The 18,919-nt window shown below is 39.3% G+C and overlaps 1 protein-coding gene across 4 annotated transcripts in view; it reads left to right on the plus strand.

Annotated features, from left to right (window-relative positions):
• EHBP1 (EH domain binding protein 1) overlaps positions 1 to 17,696 on the plus strand; it is a 313,384-nt gene extending 295,688 nt beyond the window's left edge. For all 4 annotated transcript variants that reach the window (XM_063115970.1, XM_063115971.1, XM_063115972.1 and 1 more), the window contains 4 exons: positions 3,673 to 3,772; positions 9,138 to 9,211; positions 16,174 to 16,288; positions 16,625 to 17,696. In XM_063115970.1, the coding sequence (XP_062972040.1) occupies positions 3,673 to 3,772; positions 9,138 to 9,211; positions 16,174 to 16,288; positions 16,625 to 16,715 (380 nt within the window). In that variant the 3' untranslated portion in view covers positions 16,716 to 17,696. The remainder of the gene's footprint in view (positions 1 to 3,672; positions 3,773 to 9,137; positions 9,212 to 16,173; positions 16,289 to 16,624) is intronic.
• Positions 17,697 to 18,919: the final 1,223 nt, after the last annotated feature.

The following is an 18,919-nucleotide window of genomic DNA, read 5'->3' on the forward strand; positions in this document are numbered from 1 at the left end:
GATATGGCAGAGGTGCCCCTCCACCCTACCACTGCAGGAGAATGTTCAGTGGGAAGAAAGCTACTTTCTGCAGTGCTCACCAACATAAGGACCAAAAACAGGGCATTCTGGGGACAAGGATGGGGAGGAGCTAGCTCCATTCCCTTGAAATGGGTTCAATTTGGGCTCATCAGTTACACCAAACTGGAGCAGACATAACTAATTCCCTTTCTCCCCCTTCCCCATTGCTTTTGCGGAGGGACATTTAAAATATAGTGATGCACACACACAGATGGATTTTCCACCCAGGTGAGAGAGCACTGTTTTGGATGCAGTGGAAGATCCTCTGTTGTGCTCTCTTGAGTCTCATTGAGCTCCCTATGTGTTATTTCATTATTGTTGTTGTTGTTGTTGTTGTTATTACCACTATATTGGAAACATTCTTATGCAAAAATATCATCATATCAGTGCACCTCATGCTTTACAGGTGCACATTCATTTGTAAGAATTATCGTAAGTGTTTTCTACAAGGAAGGTAAATAATTTATGCTACAGTCTGTTAGAACTGCCCCCCAAACTAGTCTTAAATCATGACTTGCCTTTAACCATTTTTAAACGTGGTTTGCATTTCCTACATCTATCAAGAGGGCCAGCCCAAACAATTTTTCCGCCTTAGGCAAAGTCAGGGTTCATTGCTGTCCCCTCCTCCACTACTGGCAGCCACTACTCACTGCTGCTGCCCTGTGTCCCACAAGGGTTTGCAAATACTGTGGCAACATATTGGAAAACTTATTTATTTATTTATTTATTTATTTATTTATTTATTTATTACATTTTTATATCGCCCAATAGCCGAAGCTTCCTGGGCAGTTCACAAAAATTAAAACCATTCAGTATAAAACAAACAATATTAAAACATGATATAAAATACGATATAAAAGCACAACTTGGATAAAAGCAGCAGCAGTGCAGAAATACAAATTTAAAACACAAATTTAAAACAGCAAAGTTAAAATTAAATTTATAGACTGTTAAAATGCTGAGAGAATAAACGCCACGTCTTCACCTGGCGTTTGAAAGAATATAGTGTAGATGCTAGGCGAACCTTCTTAGGGAGCTCATTCCACAGCTGGGGTGCCACAGCAGAGAAGGCCGTCCTCCTGGTAGCCACCTGCCTTACTTCCTTTGGCAGGGACTCACAGAGAAGGATCCCTGAGGATGATCTGAGGTTCTGGGCAGGTACATATGGGAGGAAGCGTTCCTTCAGGTAGCCTGGCCCCAAGCCTTTTAGGGCTTTAAATGTTAATACCAGCACTACTGTTAATACTAGGCAAGGCTTGAGGGAGGCCTACATAAGGCCTCGCCCCATGTAGACCAGCTTCAGTCTATAGGTGGCTGTGCACAGTCTGGTGCTCCAGGTGCTGGTGGTCATAGAATGCCTGGCCGGGCAGCAGGCTCTGCTTGCTTTCTCAGCTCTTTGAAAATTCAATCAGAAAAGAAAGTGACCTGCCAGTGGTACTCCACGGCCTGCCTAATGGGCAGACGGGGTGGGTGGGAGGAGTGCTCCAGAAGCACAGCAGTGCTGTTCTGGCCATAGAACACTCAATCAGCTAACATTGTCAGGCAGATGAAGTGATGCAGTAGCAACTGGCAGAGGAAGCAAGCTCATTTGAGCAGTGGAGACTTGGGGCCTTGCTAGACGGGGCCTTAGAGCGCCTTGAGAGCCGGTTTCCCTGCTGTGCGTCCACATGACGCACAGGGGAATCCGGCCCCAGGCCGCACTGAAGCCTCCTCTAACGTGCCATAAGCAAAGTCGCTTATGGCGCACCTTTTCCACAGCTCTGGCCTGAGGCCGGGGCTGCAGAATGTCTAGAGACTTCCATGGCTTTTTGCGGCTACTCGCTTACTCGCGAATAGCCGCAAAAAGCCACAGACTAGCACAGCGCTCTTACGAGCGCTGTGCCCCTCGGGCCAGGGACATCCGGGGGGGGGAGATGGGGGGGAAGGCTGGACCGGCAGGAGAGGGGGATGGCAGAGGGAGACAGACACGACACACATGAGGGCGAGAGAGGCAGAGGGTGACAGACGCGACACACGAGAGGGCGGAGGGCGACACATGGGACGGGGACAGGGAGGGAGGGCGGATAGGGGGGCTTAAGTAAAAAAAAAAACCTTACCTTGTCCGGAGTCTTCAGGCCGCATGTGGCCCCTGCGGCCAAAAAAAATGGCCGACGCTGCAGGGCTTCCGTAGTCCCTGCGCGTCAGCCGTCTAGGAGGCTGGGTTAGCACGCCGTTGCCCCACCTCCCTGCCGGCTTATCCCAGCAGGTCTAGCAACGCCCTTGGGCAGGGAGGCGCACTCATTCCACCGCCCTCTCGATCTGCCACCTGTGACGAATGGGTTGGTATGTCCCATGATACCCCCAGAGAAGTCCACCTGGCGCCTATACTGTACTCCTTTCATCGCCAGCTGAAGACCTTTTTATTCACTCAGTATTTTAACACTTAATTTTAACTTAAATTTAAATTATACTGTTTTAACTCTGTATTTTAACCTTATATCAATTTTGCTGCGTGGTTTTATCCTGGTTGTGCTTTTTATATTGTATTTTATATTTATGTTTTTAACTTGTTGGTTGTTTTATGATGGTTTCAATTTTTGTGAACCGCCCAGAGAGCTTCGGCTATTGGGCGGTATAAAAATGTAATAAATAAATAAATAAATAAATAATAAATGATAAGGCCACTCCAAACCCTAAATTGACTAGAATGCTGACTTGAATTTAAAATGGCTGTCTTAGATAACATTCACAAGTAAATTGTTTTGAAACTGAAAGGCATCTTTGGCTGCAATCCTATATATGCACTTACCTGAGCATAAGCACAATTGTATTCAATAGGGCTTGTACAGATGCATATGGTTGTGCTGTTTATGTCACAAAAATGTCTTTGTTTAATGGGCTAAATTCTACATTTGGATAAACCCAGAGTGAGTGGGAAACTTTATTGGTAAGGATGGGGCGGAATTTGTTTAGTTCACATTTTAATGTGAAACTACCTAATTTTGCACTTTTGAACCAATATGGAAGCAAATTCAGTTATCTTTCAAAATTCCCACTGCTCCATATTTTGAGATGGAGTTCTCCAATCAAAACATGTATACAAATCTGGATATATTAGGGGAAACTGTGCACAAAATTGTGTATATTACTAAAAAAAATACCATTCAAAATGTATTATGTTAAGGGAAATTGCTTGAAAAAATGCAAATACAAAATACAAAAAAAATACAAAAGCATACATATTAGGATACATCTTTACAAAAATGCATATGATTTTTTGTGCAAACTTTTTTAAAAAATAAATAAATCTCAAACTGATGTGGAAATGGGATAAACCATATTTAAGATTAGGAAATTGAGAGAAACCAAAATTGACAATTACATTAATCTCTTTTAAGATAGTCCTTAGGATCCTGAACATAATATTTAAATAATTTTGGCACATATCTAGAACTATATGTGCATATTTTATGGTGTTCTTTCTAGGATATCTATGCCAGAAGAAGTTCATACTCATCACTGAGTTACATGGTTGTGACATGTACACCATGTACATTGTACCATGTACATTGATGGTGCTATATAAATAAATAATAATAATAATAATACATAATCCACCCAATTTTTTAATAGGAAGAAACACTGAAGAAGAAGAAGCTATGATGCAAGAATGGTTCATGCTGGTCAACAAGAAAAATGCCTTAATAAGAAGAATGAATCAACTCTCCCTGCTGTACGTATATATACTGATTTATTAATTACATTGCAGAAGTTGACACCTACTTCCTTTCTGTAGGCCTTTAAAATATTTCCTCCAGAAAGCCAAGTCGACTTCTTGAGGCTGTCAGTAACTCGGTTTTCCACATTCACAGATTTTTTGTAAGTGAGGGAGTTATACCCGACCCACACACACACATTCATTTGTGCATACTGATCAGGCCTCACCTAAGTGAGCCTGAAGAATTTGTTCTTTGCAGATTCTGATACAAACTGACTTGGATCCAGCACTTCCTAGCTTAATGTGCAGATAGGAACATAGTTATCTTTTAGATACTGCACTTTTCCAAATTTGGTGGTTGTATTCACAGTTTTAAAATACAAAAATGTGTATAAAATATACATATTTTGGGATAAAATATATTTACAAATGCATACTTAAAGATCAAAAATCCAGATTTTCCTGTGGATTTTTTAAAAATCCAGATTAATGTAAAAGCAGGACAGAACAGACTTATGAATGAGTACATGTAAAACTAACACTGCTTCATCAATTCCTAGTCCCCCTCTATTGAATTGAATGGGCAAATTACTTGTGAACTCTCTGCATCTTACTGGTGCAATGCCACCTAGAAGCTGAATAAAGACAAATGTATTTAGGATTATAGTATAAGTGGGAAAACAATGGGAAGGAAGGGAAGAAAATTTAATGTTTTTATATTAAGAGTAAACAAATGCATTGCATTAGGGAAATAGGAATTTTATTTAAGTTAAATGTTATATTTCTCACATGTAAATCAGGGAACATAGGCTAGAAGTGGCTTCAGATGTTAGGTAATGCAAGAAAGAAGGGAGCAGGTAGTGTGAGTGTCTTGCATTTTCTGCACTACTGTGTAATGCCCATTTTATCTAAAGTTTGACAGATGCAGATAGCACAGGGAACCTGGCTGAGAGATAGATAAAATGTTTCTTTGGACATTGCAAATAACATAAAATGCTGCCTTATACCAGGTCTGAATATTTGTCCATCTAACCCAGTATTGTTTATAGTAACTAACAGTGGCTATTCAGGATCTCAGGTTTAACTTGGCTTGCTAATTGGCATAAAGTCAGAGTACCCTGGTTCAGGCGTAACAGCGAACACTGGCTTACTCAAGCCAGAAATGAAGGTTTGAAGTGGTGCATGAGGGAAGGGTTTAGAAAGGAGCACTTGGCCTCAGTGTTTGTTCTCAGCTTCATAAACAATGATTTATGAAACCACAAACAATCATCCAAACTGATCCACTGTCTAGCAGTTGATGCTTGTTAAACAGAAGCATTGTGTCAATAGCTGAGCAATGACAGACTGGATTTGGACATCATGATAACCCAGGCTTATTTAACTCATCTTGGGTTATCGTGTCATCTATCTGGAGGTTTTTAACCCACAATGGCTTTTTTGGCCAAAATAGCCCATTCTGATAATCCACAGCCTACAGAGTGGGTTATTTAACCCACCATGGTTTATCGTGTCATGTGGCAGTCACAGTAGGTTATTTTGGCCTCCTACAGAGTTGCTTGTAAGAGCAATCAACACCACTGCCACCACTGTCCTCCAGCCAGCAGATCTTTGTTTCCATGATCTGCCTAGCAATGGATTGTGCTCGTAGCCCGCCCCCACCCTAACCCTTCCCCCAGCAGTACATTCTGCAACTTCCCCTAGTGTCTAACACCACCTCAGTAGGGTGGCAGCAGCTTCGCAGGGTTGTCATTTTGCCTTGTGTGCATCCTTGCCAGGGGATGCTGTGCATGACATTTTGTACCACTCCCTTTTGGGTGCGCCTGGGGTTTTCACTCCTTTGTGTGTAATCACGCAGGGTTTTGAGGGTGCACTGGGTGCCTCCTGACTAGGGGAGGCTGTGTATGATGTTTGGTCCTGATCCTGCAAACTTCCAAGGGTTTATTTGTGTTACCCCCCTTTTGGTGCACCTGAGGTTTTCATTCCTTTGTGTATAATCACGCAAAGTTTTGATAGTCCAAATCTAAATAGGGCCTCCCACACCAGCTATTTGTTCATATGTTTTCAAAAATAACACAGTTCTTGCAGAGAGTTTTGGCTGCTTACAGAGTTCTTACCTGACATTTTGAGGTACATATTCTACCAAGCACTTATTTAGTGTGAGATGTATAGAAATGGAACAATGTTCTGTGGCTTGCTTCTTTTGATATTTAGGGTGGCCAGGGCCATTATTGCACTTTCTCCATCTTGTCTTGATGTTTACCATCAAGAATTATTTAATTTCTAAAAAGAGTAGTACTGAGGCAGATTCCTTGCCCTTTATGCTCAGATATATGGAGGCTGCTTATGGCCAGGATGTTGTATTGTATTCTGGTTAAATGCGTTCTATAACAGACAGCTGGCACTGAAAATAGGTAGCATACCTGGATGATGGGATTGATGGACTTCTTATCAAATTTGTGGATAATACAAAACTAGCAGGTCTAGCCAACACCCATATTGAGAGAATGAGACTGCAGTCTGGTTTGGACAGGTTGGAAGACTTGGCCGAGAGGAACAAGATGTCCTTTAACAGGGAGAAATGTAAGGTATTAGGGAGGAAAAATGTCGGGTATACATACAAGATGGGGGATTCAGATTGGAAGCCCTACTTCGGAGAAGGATTTGGCCGTGATCATTGACAGCAACCTGAACATGAGTCAGCAGTGCAAGATAGCCACGAGAAGGGCTAATACTGTTCTGGGCTGCATTAGAAGAAGCATTGTATCAAAGACACATAATGTCCTTATTCCGCTCTACTCAGCTCTAGTGAGACCACACCTGGAGTATTGTGTACATTTCTGGGCACCATATTTCCAGAAGGGCATTGACAGGTTAGAACAGGTTTAGAGGAGGGCAACAAAGATGATACAGGGACTTGAGTACATGCCCCATGAGAATAGGCTGAAGAAACTTGGGATTTTCAGTCTGGAGAAAAGAAGACTGAGGGGAGACATGTTAGCAGTGTTAGGTACATAAAAGGGTGCCATGGGAAAGAAGTAGTATAAGCTTTTCCATTGCCACAGAAATTAAGATCCGTAATAATGGTATACATTACAGGTACCTAGATTTTGATTAGACATAAGGAAATCTTCCTGACAGGAAGAGCTATACAACAGTGGAACAATACCTATATAGGTTGTGGGTTCTCCATCCCTGGAGGTTTATAAGAAGAGTCTGGACAGCTACCTCTCATGGATGATTTAATAGGTTTTCCTGCAGCTGGACTAGATGAACTTTGTGGTCCCTTCCAACTCCACAATTCTATTATTCTGCCCAAGTCCTGGTGAGCCCAATTTCAAATTTAAGTGTTGAATATTTATGCTATGTATATGTGGTTCCTTCATAATAATGATATTATATTTATACTGCTAGTTTTACCCTACCCTGTGCCTGTTTGGTGCATTCTCTTCCCCTCCTTATTGTTTTATTATGATTTTATTAGAATGTAAGCCTATGCGGCAGGGTCTTGCTATTTACTGTTTTACGCTGTACAGCACCATGTACATTGATGGTGCTATATAAATAAATAATAATAATAATAATATTACCATCACTTCTAATCTACTCCAGTTGCATCCATAAACCCTGAAAGCATGTGGGGCATCATTGCAAATACAACCAGAGTAAATTTGGGGATAACTATAACTTTGTGGTGTGTGTGTTTTTATGAACATATATAGGTACTCTACTGTACTATAATAGCACGAAATAGTACCAATTACCTGTGGCAGTGAAAGTAAATGAACCATAGTGTCTGTTTGGGGAATTAAAATTATGGAATGGCCTACCTAGCTTAAAATCTGGTTTTCTGGGGTTTTGCTGGCTCTGTGATGCATGAAAGGGACCTGTGGTTTTATTATTGATTAATAAAAGAAACCTGATACGTCATATGAATTTTGATATGCTAGAACAGAGGTCCCCAAACTTTGGGGACCCACTGGCGCATTTTGAAATTTGAAAAACTCTTGTGGGCACCACAGAATGTCTATGATGGGAACCTGACTAGTCACAAAAAAGAACTTGTTCAAGAAATAAGAGTACAAGGCAGCAGTTCACTCCACACAACAAAACCAAGTTCCCAGAAGTAGAACTACAACAAAAACTGAAGTCTATATCTGATTTGTATCTGATCCCCAAATGGCAAAGTACATTGTTGACATAAGCAAAATATTTATTTCCCAGTACAAAAACTGGTTATGCTCAGAGGAACGCCGCCTCAAAAAGCACGGCCAGCTGGCAGCCATCCCCACCAAAAAAAACCTCACCACAAAAACAAACACCCAGGCAGAAACTCCTCTTCCACACAAAAATAAATACATACATACGTCTAGACAGACCTCCCCTGCAAACCCACAAAAACACCCAGGCTATACGCACCCCAAAAAACCAAAGAAAAAGACACATACCCAAAATTAAATACAGTACATCCGCACACAGAATACTCCCTGCCAGTCTCTCATCCACCCTGGGACACTCCCCATTGCTCATCCAAGATTAGCATTGGCAGAGTATTAAAATCATTGCCGGAGGCCCTAGTTACTGGCTCACCATTGAGATCTGTAAGGTTGGCCTTCTCAGTGGTGGCCCCTGTTCTATAGACCTCCCATTTAAGAAATATATGGCTGGCTGCTATTGCTACTTGTTAAATAGATACAGAATTGCATGTTTTATATCAGGGACCAATTTCACAGCAACTTCAGGCAGTCCAGGGACCAATTTTCCTCCTGCCATGAATTGCATTCCCACCACCCCACCAAAGAAAGGAAAAAGAAGGAAAAAGTGTGTGTGTGGGGGGGGTTACTCTATTCTTCAGTAGAAAAAATAAAAATATTGGCAGACAGGGTTAAGTCCCTTTTTCATTCTTTTCCGTATTTTAAAAAATAAATAAATAAGAGGCAGTTGTGCTGAATGAGCTGGAGAGCAAAGCACCAGCTCCAGCTGTCCCACCCTCTTTCTTAGGCCCAGAGACATTCTGAGCAAAAGCAAGAAATATGACTGGTTGGGTGGAAGCCAACATCCCTCCCAAAGGTAAAATAATCATAATATTTTTTAAAAAATCAGGAGAAGCAGGGGGCCTGGGGAGGTGTCTTGAAGCACCATATTGAGGACCTCATTGCTTGAATAAGGGACAATAAGCAGTGCTTCTCAGAGTAAGGAACATCTGGCGACACTAATTCTGTCTAAAGTAGGCTTTGTTCTTGTGTATCATTTGTTTAGAGTAGCTTAAACCTAAAGAGAAAAGTCAGTTATGAGTCTTAAAAATCAATGTAAATTAAAGGTTCTTTTAAGTGTTTAATGATTTAGTAATTAACATATTGATGAACTTTTGCATCTTGCCTAGGGAAAAAGAACATGACCTAGAAAGGCGGTACGAACTGCTGAACAGGGAACTAAGGGCAATGCTAGCCATTGAAGGTAAGATTTTTTTTAAAAAATATATTTATATCTGTGCAAGAATTACGGCTTTGGATATAACTGAAAAATAGAGTGTGGCCATTTCGGGACCAATATGGAACTTGTAAAAATATAGATGTCTGTGACCAAAAGTGCATTGTCCCTCGTAAAATGAACTTGAAATAGGAATCGTTGGGAAAGGTTTGTTTCCACACAATTGCTGTTATTGAAGATGAAGCATCATTACCTATAACAAAACAATACTAGTTTTGCCCCAGTACAAAATGGAAGAAATGACAGAACAGATCCATTATTTTTAAACATTTGTTGAGCAGACCTCATCCATCTTCATTATAAAAAATATCATGCATATGTCAAGTAAATATTTCATCAGGCAAAATGACAGGATTAGTGCAATCCTTTGGACATATTTTCTTCTATCTTTGTAGCTTTCTAAGAGGTTAGTCACCTCACCTAAATGAAAACACATGAACAGATTGACATAGGGGATAAATTAAACAATTGCCTCCTCTTCACAATGCTTTTAAATAACTGTACAGTAATCCAAAGGATGATTTATAATAAAAGTAAACATCCAGATAGGTTAAACTACTGCTTTACCATATTTTGTTATTTAAATATGCCATTTTTTTTATAAAGCTGTTCTACTTATACCTTTCAACCACAAATTCTGTCTTTACAGTTCAAAGATGTTTGCTTAAAAGTTAATCCTCTGGGCTCTGTAAAATGGACCTTTTGTCTAATCAATGCAAATTGATTTTGCTATTCTGTATTGACCTCTTAACCCTTTGACTGTCCATGGTAATTTCTTTCCTCACCTGATAAGGTACCTGATCCATAATAAATCAATTCTAATTAGTTTAGAGACATCACTGAAAGCATGAGTTTGGGAGGAAAAGGCATGAGGTGTCAGGTAGCTTTCTAATCCACCTCTTTGTAGTTTCTTGACAAAACTCAAGAACTACAGGAATCTTGAACAAAATCTAAACCCAAAGCATGTCCATTGCTTTCTAAAGAGGGATTTGACTGCTACAATCATAAAATGTTCAAAAGAAAATAAAACTTTGGGCCCAGGAATCTAGAAAGTGTCCTTTCGGAGACCTCTGTGTCTTAAGGCTTGGGGGCTTGTGAAGTTAAAACTGAGTGAGTTTTAGTAATAAAAAGGAAAGCCACAAAACAAAAAAACATATTCATGGTGGTGGTGGTTAACATCTGTATTGCAGTCAGCATTACAACTATCAGTGACAATAATATCACCTCCACTCTTTTAGAAAACGAAGTTTGATAGTGTATGTTGATTATGCCAACATTTGCACATTATTCAGAATGGTAGCCAATTAATTTCTTCTACTGATGGAAATGTTGCCATCAGAATAAGGAGGGGGTGGTTCCTTTGCCCCCTGCTTTTCCTTAACATCTGCTTCAGAGTGTGTGTGTGTCCCCCCTTCCCCAGCAGATTTGGGGTGTGGGCACTGGAGCTGCAGGAGGAGAGATGGGGAAAGTCACATCACGCAAGCAAAGATGGACTTGCATGACATGGGATTTTCCTTCTCCTAACAAGATTCATTTAGGCTATTTTTTATTGCATTTTGTCTGTTTTAATAGATTAACGGCCCAGCAGTTTTGAACATATTTGTCGAGTTGTCCATCTGCACCATAAATGTGAAGCATTACAATGTGCCAACACAGTGTTATGCTTTACAACCTGTAAACAGCCTGTAAACAAGTTGGTGTGCTTCACCTAAACTGAGCCAAGTCTTAGAACTTGCTCAAATTATGATCCCCCCCGTACCTCTCATTCAGCACTGTAACATAGAGTGTTCTAACACAGTGGGAAAACAGGAGGTAGGAAAGGCTTTATTTTTATAGCGTGCGGCTTTATTTACATGGAATTATCACCCTGTGGTTTGAATATCCATCGAAATGTCATGTAGTGTCTCAGGAAATCTTGCTTATAGGAACTGCAGGTCTAATTCAGATGAGTATGCAAATGCAGATGCTGGCCATTTGTTTTCAGTGGGAAGGTATGTTCCCATTCTTAAACTCTCATCTAACATGTGCAAGAGTGTGCATCTGGCAAACCCTTAGAATGAGGCCAAATTATTAATGAAACACAGAAAATAACAGTAAGATTGCAATGTTCATGCAAATGCTCTGATCCTTTTAGTATATTACTTAGGATTCATTGGAAATATTAACTACAAAAAGACAAATGGAGAAACCAGTTTTGTACAATCCTGCTTTTTGGGGAAAGGTTAAAAAGTTACATTACACAAATGAAAAGGATGTCAGGGAGCATCTAGGGTATTCTTAATACCTCATGTGCATGAAAGAGGTTCACAACTCTTGTAGAATCAAGTTGTCTCATGTAACACAGTGTAACCATACAGCAGCCGCCAGCTGAGTGTTGAGGATCCTTGGACTCGAGTTACCTTCTTGCATGCATTGTCCTTCTTGTTCAAATTTAATGCCTCCTTAGAAAAGATAAAGTTCATATTTTGCACACCTTAGGAGGCAGTGTGCATTCACTTTTCTGTCCAAGAAATGGATCTGCTTTAGAATTTTGTACATCTTGATTTATTCTTGGCTTCGAGTTTGAAGTGGGTGCTCTTCTTAAAAGGATTTATGCAAAGGTTCACTATTTTTGTAGTTATGGTTTATATGATAAGCTTTTTATATTTAAAATCAATATGTAATCCTGTGGAGGAGCTTATCCCCTAAAACCCCATTTGTAAATCTATTTTAGCTTTGTTACACGGCGCTGCCACAGTATTCCATAGATTGATTAGGTTCAGCAGTAGAATCCTATCAAATGGCCTCCTCTGATGATGATGCAAACTCTTTCAGGATTGCTAGTTGACTGGAACCAGAGATAAGGCTTTGACTGCAATCCCCCAATGTGCTCTTTACAAAACTAGCGTTAATTTTCGTCAAAAGTGGAAGCCTTATTTTATAGCGACAAGATTGAAGGAAGGGACTTTTTTCCCCCTAAACTACAGAACTTTGTCATTTTCATTATGGAGGTTTTTCTTGTTGTTGTTTTATTAGAATATTTATCTATTTTCTTTTTCCAAAGTCATTGTCTCTTTAAAAATTGAACCTTCGCATAGTTTTTTTAAAAAAATTATTCTAAATTTATTATAAAGTGGGCATTGCCCATGACTGCACAAGCAATACTCCTAATACATTGCATGAGCAGAAGTTTCCCTTCCCCCTCCTGTTTCCTGCAGCCACCTCCATGCTCCTGGGATCGATCCAGAGGGCCCCTCAACCTGCCGGAGCAGATCTGTGGGGCATGCAGGGGGCTACAGGAGCAGGAGGAATTCAATCCAGAATTGAAAGCACAGCATTGGATGCAATACCATATAGTTTCAATTGGTAGTATCCAAACAGACAATAGTACTAACATAAATTACCTTGTACATGCACAAGGGACCTTTAGCACACTACCAATAGTGTGAGCCACCACAAAGGGTTTCCCAGGGAAACCCTAAACCTGTTACATCACCTAAAGCTGTTGGCGTTGCATTGGAGATCCCTTGGGCTAGTACAACAGAATTTACATTAGCACTAACCTTCAACTGGACACTGCCCAATATATTTTGCTTTTGCTCACCACATAAGGATCCCAGTATGCCAGGAAGAGTAGTAACACTAGCCAAGATACAAAGAGCTAGTTAGATTCATACAAGCAGTTTAGGCTCCAAACCTATACCCACTTACCTGGAAGTAAGCTTCATTGAATTCTGTCAGACTTACATTTGAGTAGACACATGTAGGATTGTACTGCTAATCACAGTGGAAACTTTGACTTCTTTATTTAATTGAACAACAGACATCTGTGACATATCACTACCCTAACTTTCAAAACCACTTTTCTTTGTAGCAAGGGAGGGAGGCAGGGCTGCTAGTGCTTGAACTTAAACAAGTTGAAAGCCCACTTGGATACACAAAACTAGCTTCATGGTTGTTTAAATCTTGGGCAATTTGCTGTACTGAGGTGGCATAGCGAATTATTTATTCTTTTATTTCTAAACTTCAGAAACACATGGTATGAACACCCCAAGTGTAAGTGAGTCCAGGTGAAATCGGTCAGACCCTATTTCAATATAAATGCGTTTACAACAGAGGTGTAAGCAAGGAGTATTGTCAATGTGATTTTAAGCAGATTGCTTTAAAATGTCCCATTTAAGTAAATGGGACTTGCATCCTTCTTGGATCCTTCTTTATCTTGGATCATTGGGCATTGTAGGAAATATGTTCAGCAGTATTACCGCCGATATTATCCACAAACCTAAGCCAGAATAAGAAACGCCGAGTTTGTGGGGCCCATAACACAGCCCAGATTTGAGCAACTTTCTTTTACAGGTTTTGCTTCTACATATAATAAGTGGTTAGAGATTTCTTTTCTAGATTTTTGGAAATGGAAATCAATACACCCATCTGCATTTTTCCAAAGCAGTTCTTCACCCAAATTAAAAGTTAGGCTGGTATCAACAGAAACTGTAAGCTTATTTTTTTCAGTTAGCAAGAAAAGGATATTTATATAGGTGTGAGTGAAGTGCTGAATTTAACATCATAAGGTGCGCAAAATTATAAGAAAATCAGGTGTGCTTGTCAAGTGTTTTAATTAACAAACCTTAATTTTTAATTTGTTATTATGTATACTGACTCTGAAATCCCACCAATTTCAAAGGAGTTTACTTCCATATACACTTACCTGACTGCAAAGGTTGCAGTCCCAAATACATTTACCTGGGAGTAAATCTCAATGAATTTGATGAGAGTTATTTCTGAGTAGACATGTCTAGCAATAGTATCACAGTGATTCTGGGGTTATTTGTCTCTTAAAAAGAGCTTTTGTTTTGAAACCAACTCACTTTGGTTTCAATCCTAAATGTGCTTACATAGATAATTAATCTCACTGAAATCCATGGGATTTATTTCACAAAAATATTTTTGGGACGGTTTGTGATAATTTAATATTTTTGGACATTGGTTATTTTAAACGAGAGATGACAGCTGTGTTCTGGCTTTGTGTTGCAGCTCTGAATATTTGCATTGAAATGTAAGATCTCTACATATTATAGTGGTCAAGAACATTTGGCATTTTTGGTTGTTGTTGTTCTTTTTAAATTAAGAGTTGGGGAGCTAATGTCTTCCATACTTTTAGTGCTAACTAATGTTGAATAGTGGGGGCATTAACGGTAGTAAAACAAAATGTTAAGAACTTTGTTAGAGTTCTTTCTTGTAAGTGCAGTATCTAGAATAAAGGGGTTTCAGATATATTTGTTATTTTCTGCTTCTGTGTGTGAGTGTGTATATTTTCTCTATGTCCCCATTAGCATGCATATACTAACTATGCATATTAGGAAGGCAATTTAAAGAATGGGTTACACATTCCTGGCTTTTTACTGCTGTTCTAACCTTTATTGGATGAGTCTGCATCTAATTTTTAATTTGTAAATACAAGACCGAATTCACTCTAGCACCACTTGCTTTCATAAAGCTTCTGAACAGTTTGCTGCCTTGAATAAATTTTGCTTTGGAGGGGGGTCAGGGGGATTTGAACCAGCACATTCTTGTGTGGTTTGTGAAGATTCACATGGTAACCATTGGTGTGCATTGTTAGGTTTATCTGAATAAGCACCAGCCATGTGAGTTTTAACATGATTGCCCAGGGCAATGGAGAGAGAAGAGAGAAACCCAAAAGGGTTGTACTGTCTTTTCTCTGTTTTTTTGGAAAGTGGTAGAAGAGAGGACACCACATGAGTCAGGAGCTATGGAGTTTTCTTTAAGAGCTGGCGTCCTGTTTCCCTCCTGCTTCTCATTTGTTCTGCTATCTCCCTCATCATCTACTTCTCCTTCTTTTCATTGTTTACCTTCCTAATGAGGGAGGCGGGGCAGACTGGTGGTTGATTGACAGATACAGGCCCTTGCAGTCTGGCCTGGATAGCAGTTGGTTTGGAGCTTGGAGTGCTCCAATGTTAAATCTGCCCTCTTTAATGAAACATTGATACTGTTTGCCTTATAACAAGTGACAGACAATACATCAGAAAAAGGAAAGATCTACATAAATATGAGAGAGCCTCTTTTCTTCTTTGACATCTTAGAATAAGGAATTAAAGCAAAACCTGAACAGTGAAAAAAATGGGCATAGATCCATCCCCCTGCTTTTTCTTTGTTACTTCAATAAACAAATTTGGAATTGCTCCCTGGGTGAAGGCCTAAGATTCGACTATTACATAAGCTACCAAACAGTCTGTACTACTATGGAGGAAGCTGTGTAATATTGTCTAGCAGATATATTTTTTACCTCAAAGAAAAATGCTAATTATCTCATGCCCACTTTTAAAGTTATTCTGAAGCATCTGGTGCCCAGTGTGAGACATTTCCAACTGCTAAGATATAGCAAGAAAAAAATGAGCAAAGAATAGGCTATTTTGAGGGGGAAGGAAGGTTACAGTGCGATTAAGAAAAGGGGGGGTTGTACTTTGTTTTGGCCATTTTTTGTCTGCAATTTTTCCTGTTGCATAAACAAAATCCCATTCCCAACAGTAAGGGGTTGCCTAGACAATCTAAAATAAGAAATGTGTACATAAATACAAATCATTTATGTGTTCCTAATTTCAAAACAGTGAGTTAGAAAATTTATTCTATTCCACACAAGCCTGTGTTTTTGAATTGGGTGATTTGTGAATATTACACCAAAATCTTAGGTGTTTTCTTATCGTATTGGGGGAAAAATGTATCTGTTTTATCAAGCAGTAAACTGAAGAAGTCCAATGAGAGAGTCTTGATGGTTTAAAGTTATACAAATCCATAGGAATGTGAAATAATCCTTCAACCCCTACAAAAGAAGAGGCTCTATTGTGAAGGCCAAAGATCTGACACTGATTTGGTTAGATCATATGCAAGTTAAGCTTTCAAGGCACACAGTTCTGGATTTCTTTTCTTTTCAGACTGGCAAAAGACCGAAGCCCAGAAGAGGCGAGAGCAGCTTTTGCTGGATGAACTTGTTATTCTTGTTAATAAACGTGATGCACTGGTCAGAGATTTAGATGCCCAAGAAAAACAGTAAGTTTGGTATCTTGGCCACGGCCAGCACCAATAATGAAAGTGTGCTTTTCCTGCACCATAGTCTTGTTTCATCTAATACCATTCAAGAAGGAAAACTTTGTGGAAAGTTCAATAATCCAATGTTGAAGCAATTAAATTTGTAGAGATTCCATGCAGTCCTGGCTTCCGGTAATAATTGTCCTACCAATCCTCATCCATCCAATCAGACGGCATGCCCTGGTCCCTTGCTTGGGGGCCTGAATTCCTGAGGGGTTCTGTGCAAAAGCTATCATGTTGAGGTGCAAAGTAGAACTTCATTAGGAAAACTGTTGACAATTGTGTTTGATTTTCTAGGGCTGAAGAAGAAGATGAACATTTGGAAAGGACTCTTGAGCAAAACAAAGGAAAAATGGCCAAGAAAGAAGAAAAATGTATTCTTCAGTGATTGGTTTTCATGGGCCAGTATACTGTCTCATTTTAAAGCCTAACCCTTGTTACATTTCGAAAATACTGACACCAAGACTAGAAAAACAAAACCCCAAATAATAATACATTTAGGAAAATGTCAAAACCTTTTATTTGGCTAGACCAGCTTTACCATGAATTGTTTTCTAATTTCTTGTTTCCATTCAAGCAATATTACTTCAAAACTAGCTTTTCACTGGGATTTAGACAAAATTATTTTAAATAAATTTGCACCCAAATGTAGTAGCAACACCCAGATTGTTTAAAAGAGGTGGGTGGGGTACCCCTGGCATAATGTTTTTTAGTTGAAAGAAGTTGCGAATACATTATTTTATGTTGTAGCACTACAGAGAGAGGGAGAAGGGGGGAAATAATTCTGAATTATTTCATCTAGTCTTGCCATGTGTAATATTTAATATGCTTCCTAAAATTTTATAGCTAGTTCATTACTCAAACCATTTATTACAATGTGCTATATTTACCAGTGTTTATTTCAGCAGCAGTTTTACACTTTTATTGTAAGTATAATTATAAAATTTAAGGCTTTCTGATGTGTACAGAGAGCAGTTCTTTTTAATCTATACCTTTGCAAAAGCCTTGTGAGCTGAAGAAGTGATTGTAATGATAAGGCTAACTGAAGTGTGATCAGTTTACAAAAAAAAATCCTTCTTTAGAGGCGATCCCATTTTTATTAATTATTTATTTACCTCTTACTATCATTCCCTTCTCTTCATCTCGCTGGACTTCTGCATTCTGGCTCCACAGTGCTGTTAATATTTATTCTGTATCCATCAGAGGTCTATCTTGCCATTGTTTGCAAAATCCCCTTGCAAGTTAATATATCCTTCTCTATCATCATCCTGCTCATTTTTGTGGAAACGGTTACATTTATTTATTACAATACTGAGTTATGTATAAATTTTCAATAAAGCTGGATCTTTCTTACCTTAACTGTGCTAGTCTGCTTTTCTTACAAAACCTTTTTAAAATCCCGATTTTTCTTAGGGATGGTTTCATGACAGAAATATAATTCCGCGATTATTTTTGTCAACAAAACCAATAAAACCTAAACCTTACTTTTACACAGTTCGTGTTCACTTTTCTGAGGAATTTTGTGTGAGAAATGGGAACAAACGGGAAGAGGGTTGTTTTTTAAAATGGTTCCCAACACTAATATGTTCTATGCTAATGTTTACAGGAGTTTTTAACTGGGTTTCATACACAAAGATCTGACATTTCACTGCCTTCGTATAGTTACCACTAATTTGCTGATCCGTTTGTGTAAGTTCCAATAACTTTTTAACCTAACCATTAATGTAGAATACTTTCGTCTTCATGTTAAGAGAGAAATAATTCTCGCTGTAATCACTAGGTAAACTGCCTAGGACATGTTGTTGTTAAAATATTGCTGTTGTAAGTGTAGACAGAGGCTTACCCAAGGAATTGGGTTTGTACATCACTAGAGAAAGAGAGATGTATATATTATCAGAGGCATTTAAAATAATTAGAAGTAAGCCTCTGAGTACAATAGCGTCTACTCCCATGTCAGTATAGGATTGCAGCCTAAGTGACTTTTGAAGAACTACCTATTTTTAAGATTACACCTGCAGCCCTATTCAACAAGTCTTATGGATACTCTAAAACAAATGACAAGACAAGTCAGTTTGTCGGTCTGAATCTTAGCTGAATTAGTCAAGCAACAAATCACATTAATTGTGCTGTGCTTTAAAACACTTTTAAAATAAATATTTGTTGTGCAAAAAGTTTCCAGCAGAACTGAAGCCGGCCTTTCAAATCTGGTTCTTGTTCATTCCATGTCCCTCAATAAACCAGCTTGCCCAGGTGATCAAATCGATGCAAAGCGCATGGAGGGGGGAGGGGGGGAGAGAGACAGAAGGAGCTTCGCGATCCAGCTCGGGGGCTTGTACTGGGAGGGAAGCAGAACAGAAAGCGGTGCAAGGAGAATCCCTGATATGTTACAAAATCCACATCGTGAATAATCCGGTTAAAATGATAACAAGTGCCAGTGTAAATACGAGGGACCTGCGCCTTGTGCCTTTGGATGTATCCATAATGGGAATCGCTTTCTGAGGGCGTTCATATGCTAAATGAATTAAACCTCTTATCTTCGTCGATTACTGGATGAAATTCGGGCCAGAATCTCTCCCTCTGTTCTCCCCTTGC

Source organism: Elgaria multicarinata, chromosome 2 (assembly GCF_023053635.1).
Source record: "Elgaria multicarinata webbii isolate HBS135686 ecotype San Diego chromosome 2, rElgMul1.1.pri, whole genome shotgun sequence".
Lineage (NCBI taxonomy): Eukaryota > Metazoa > Chordata > Lepidosauria > Squamata > Anguidae > Elgaria > Elgaria multicarinata.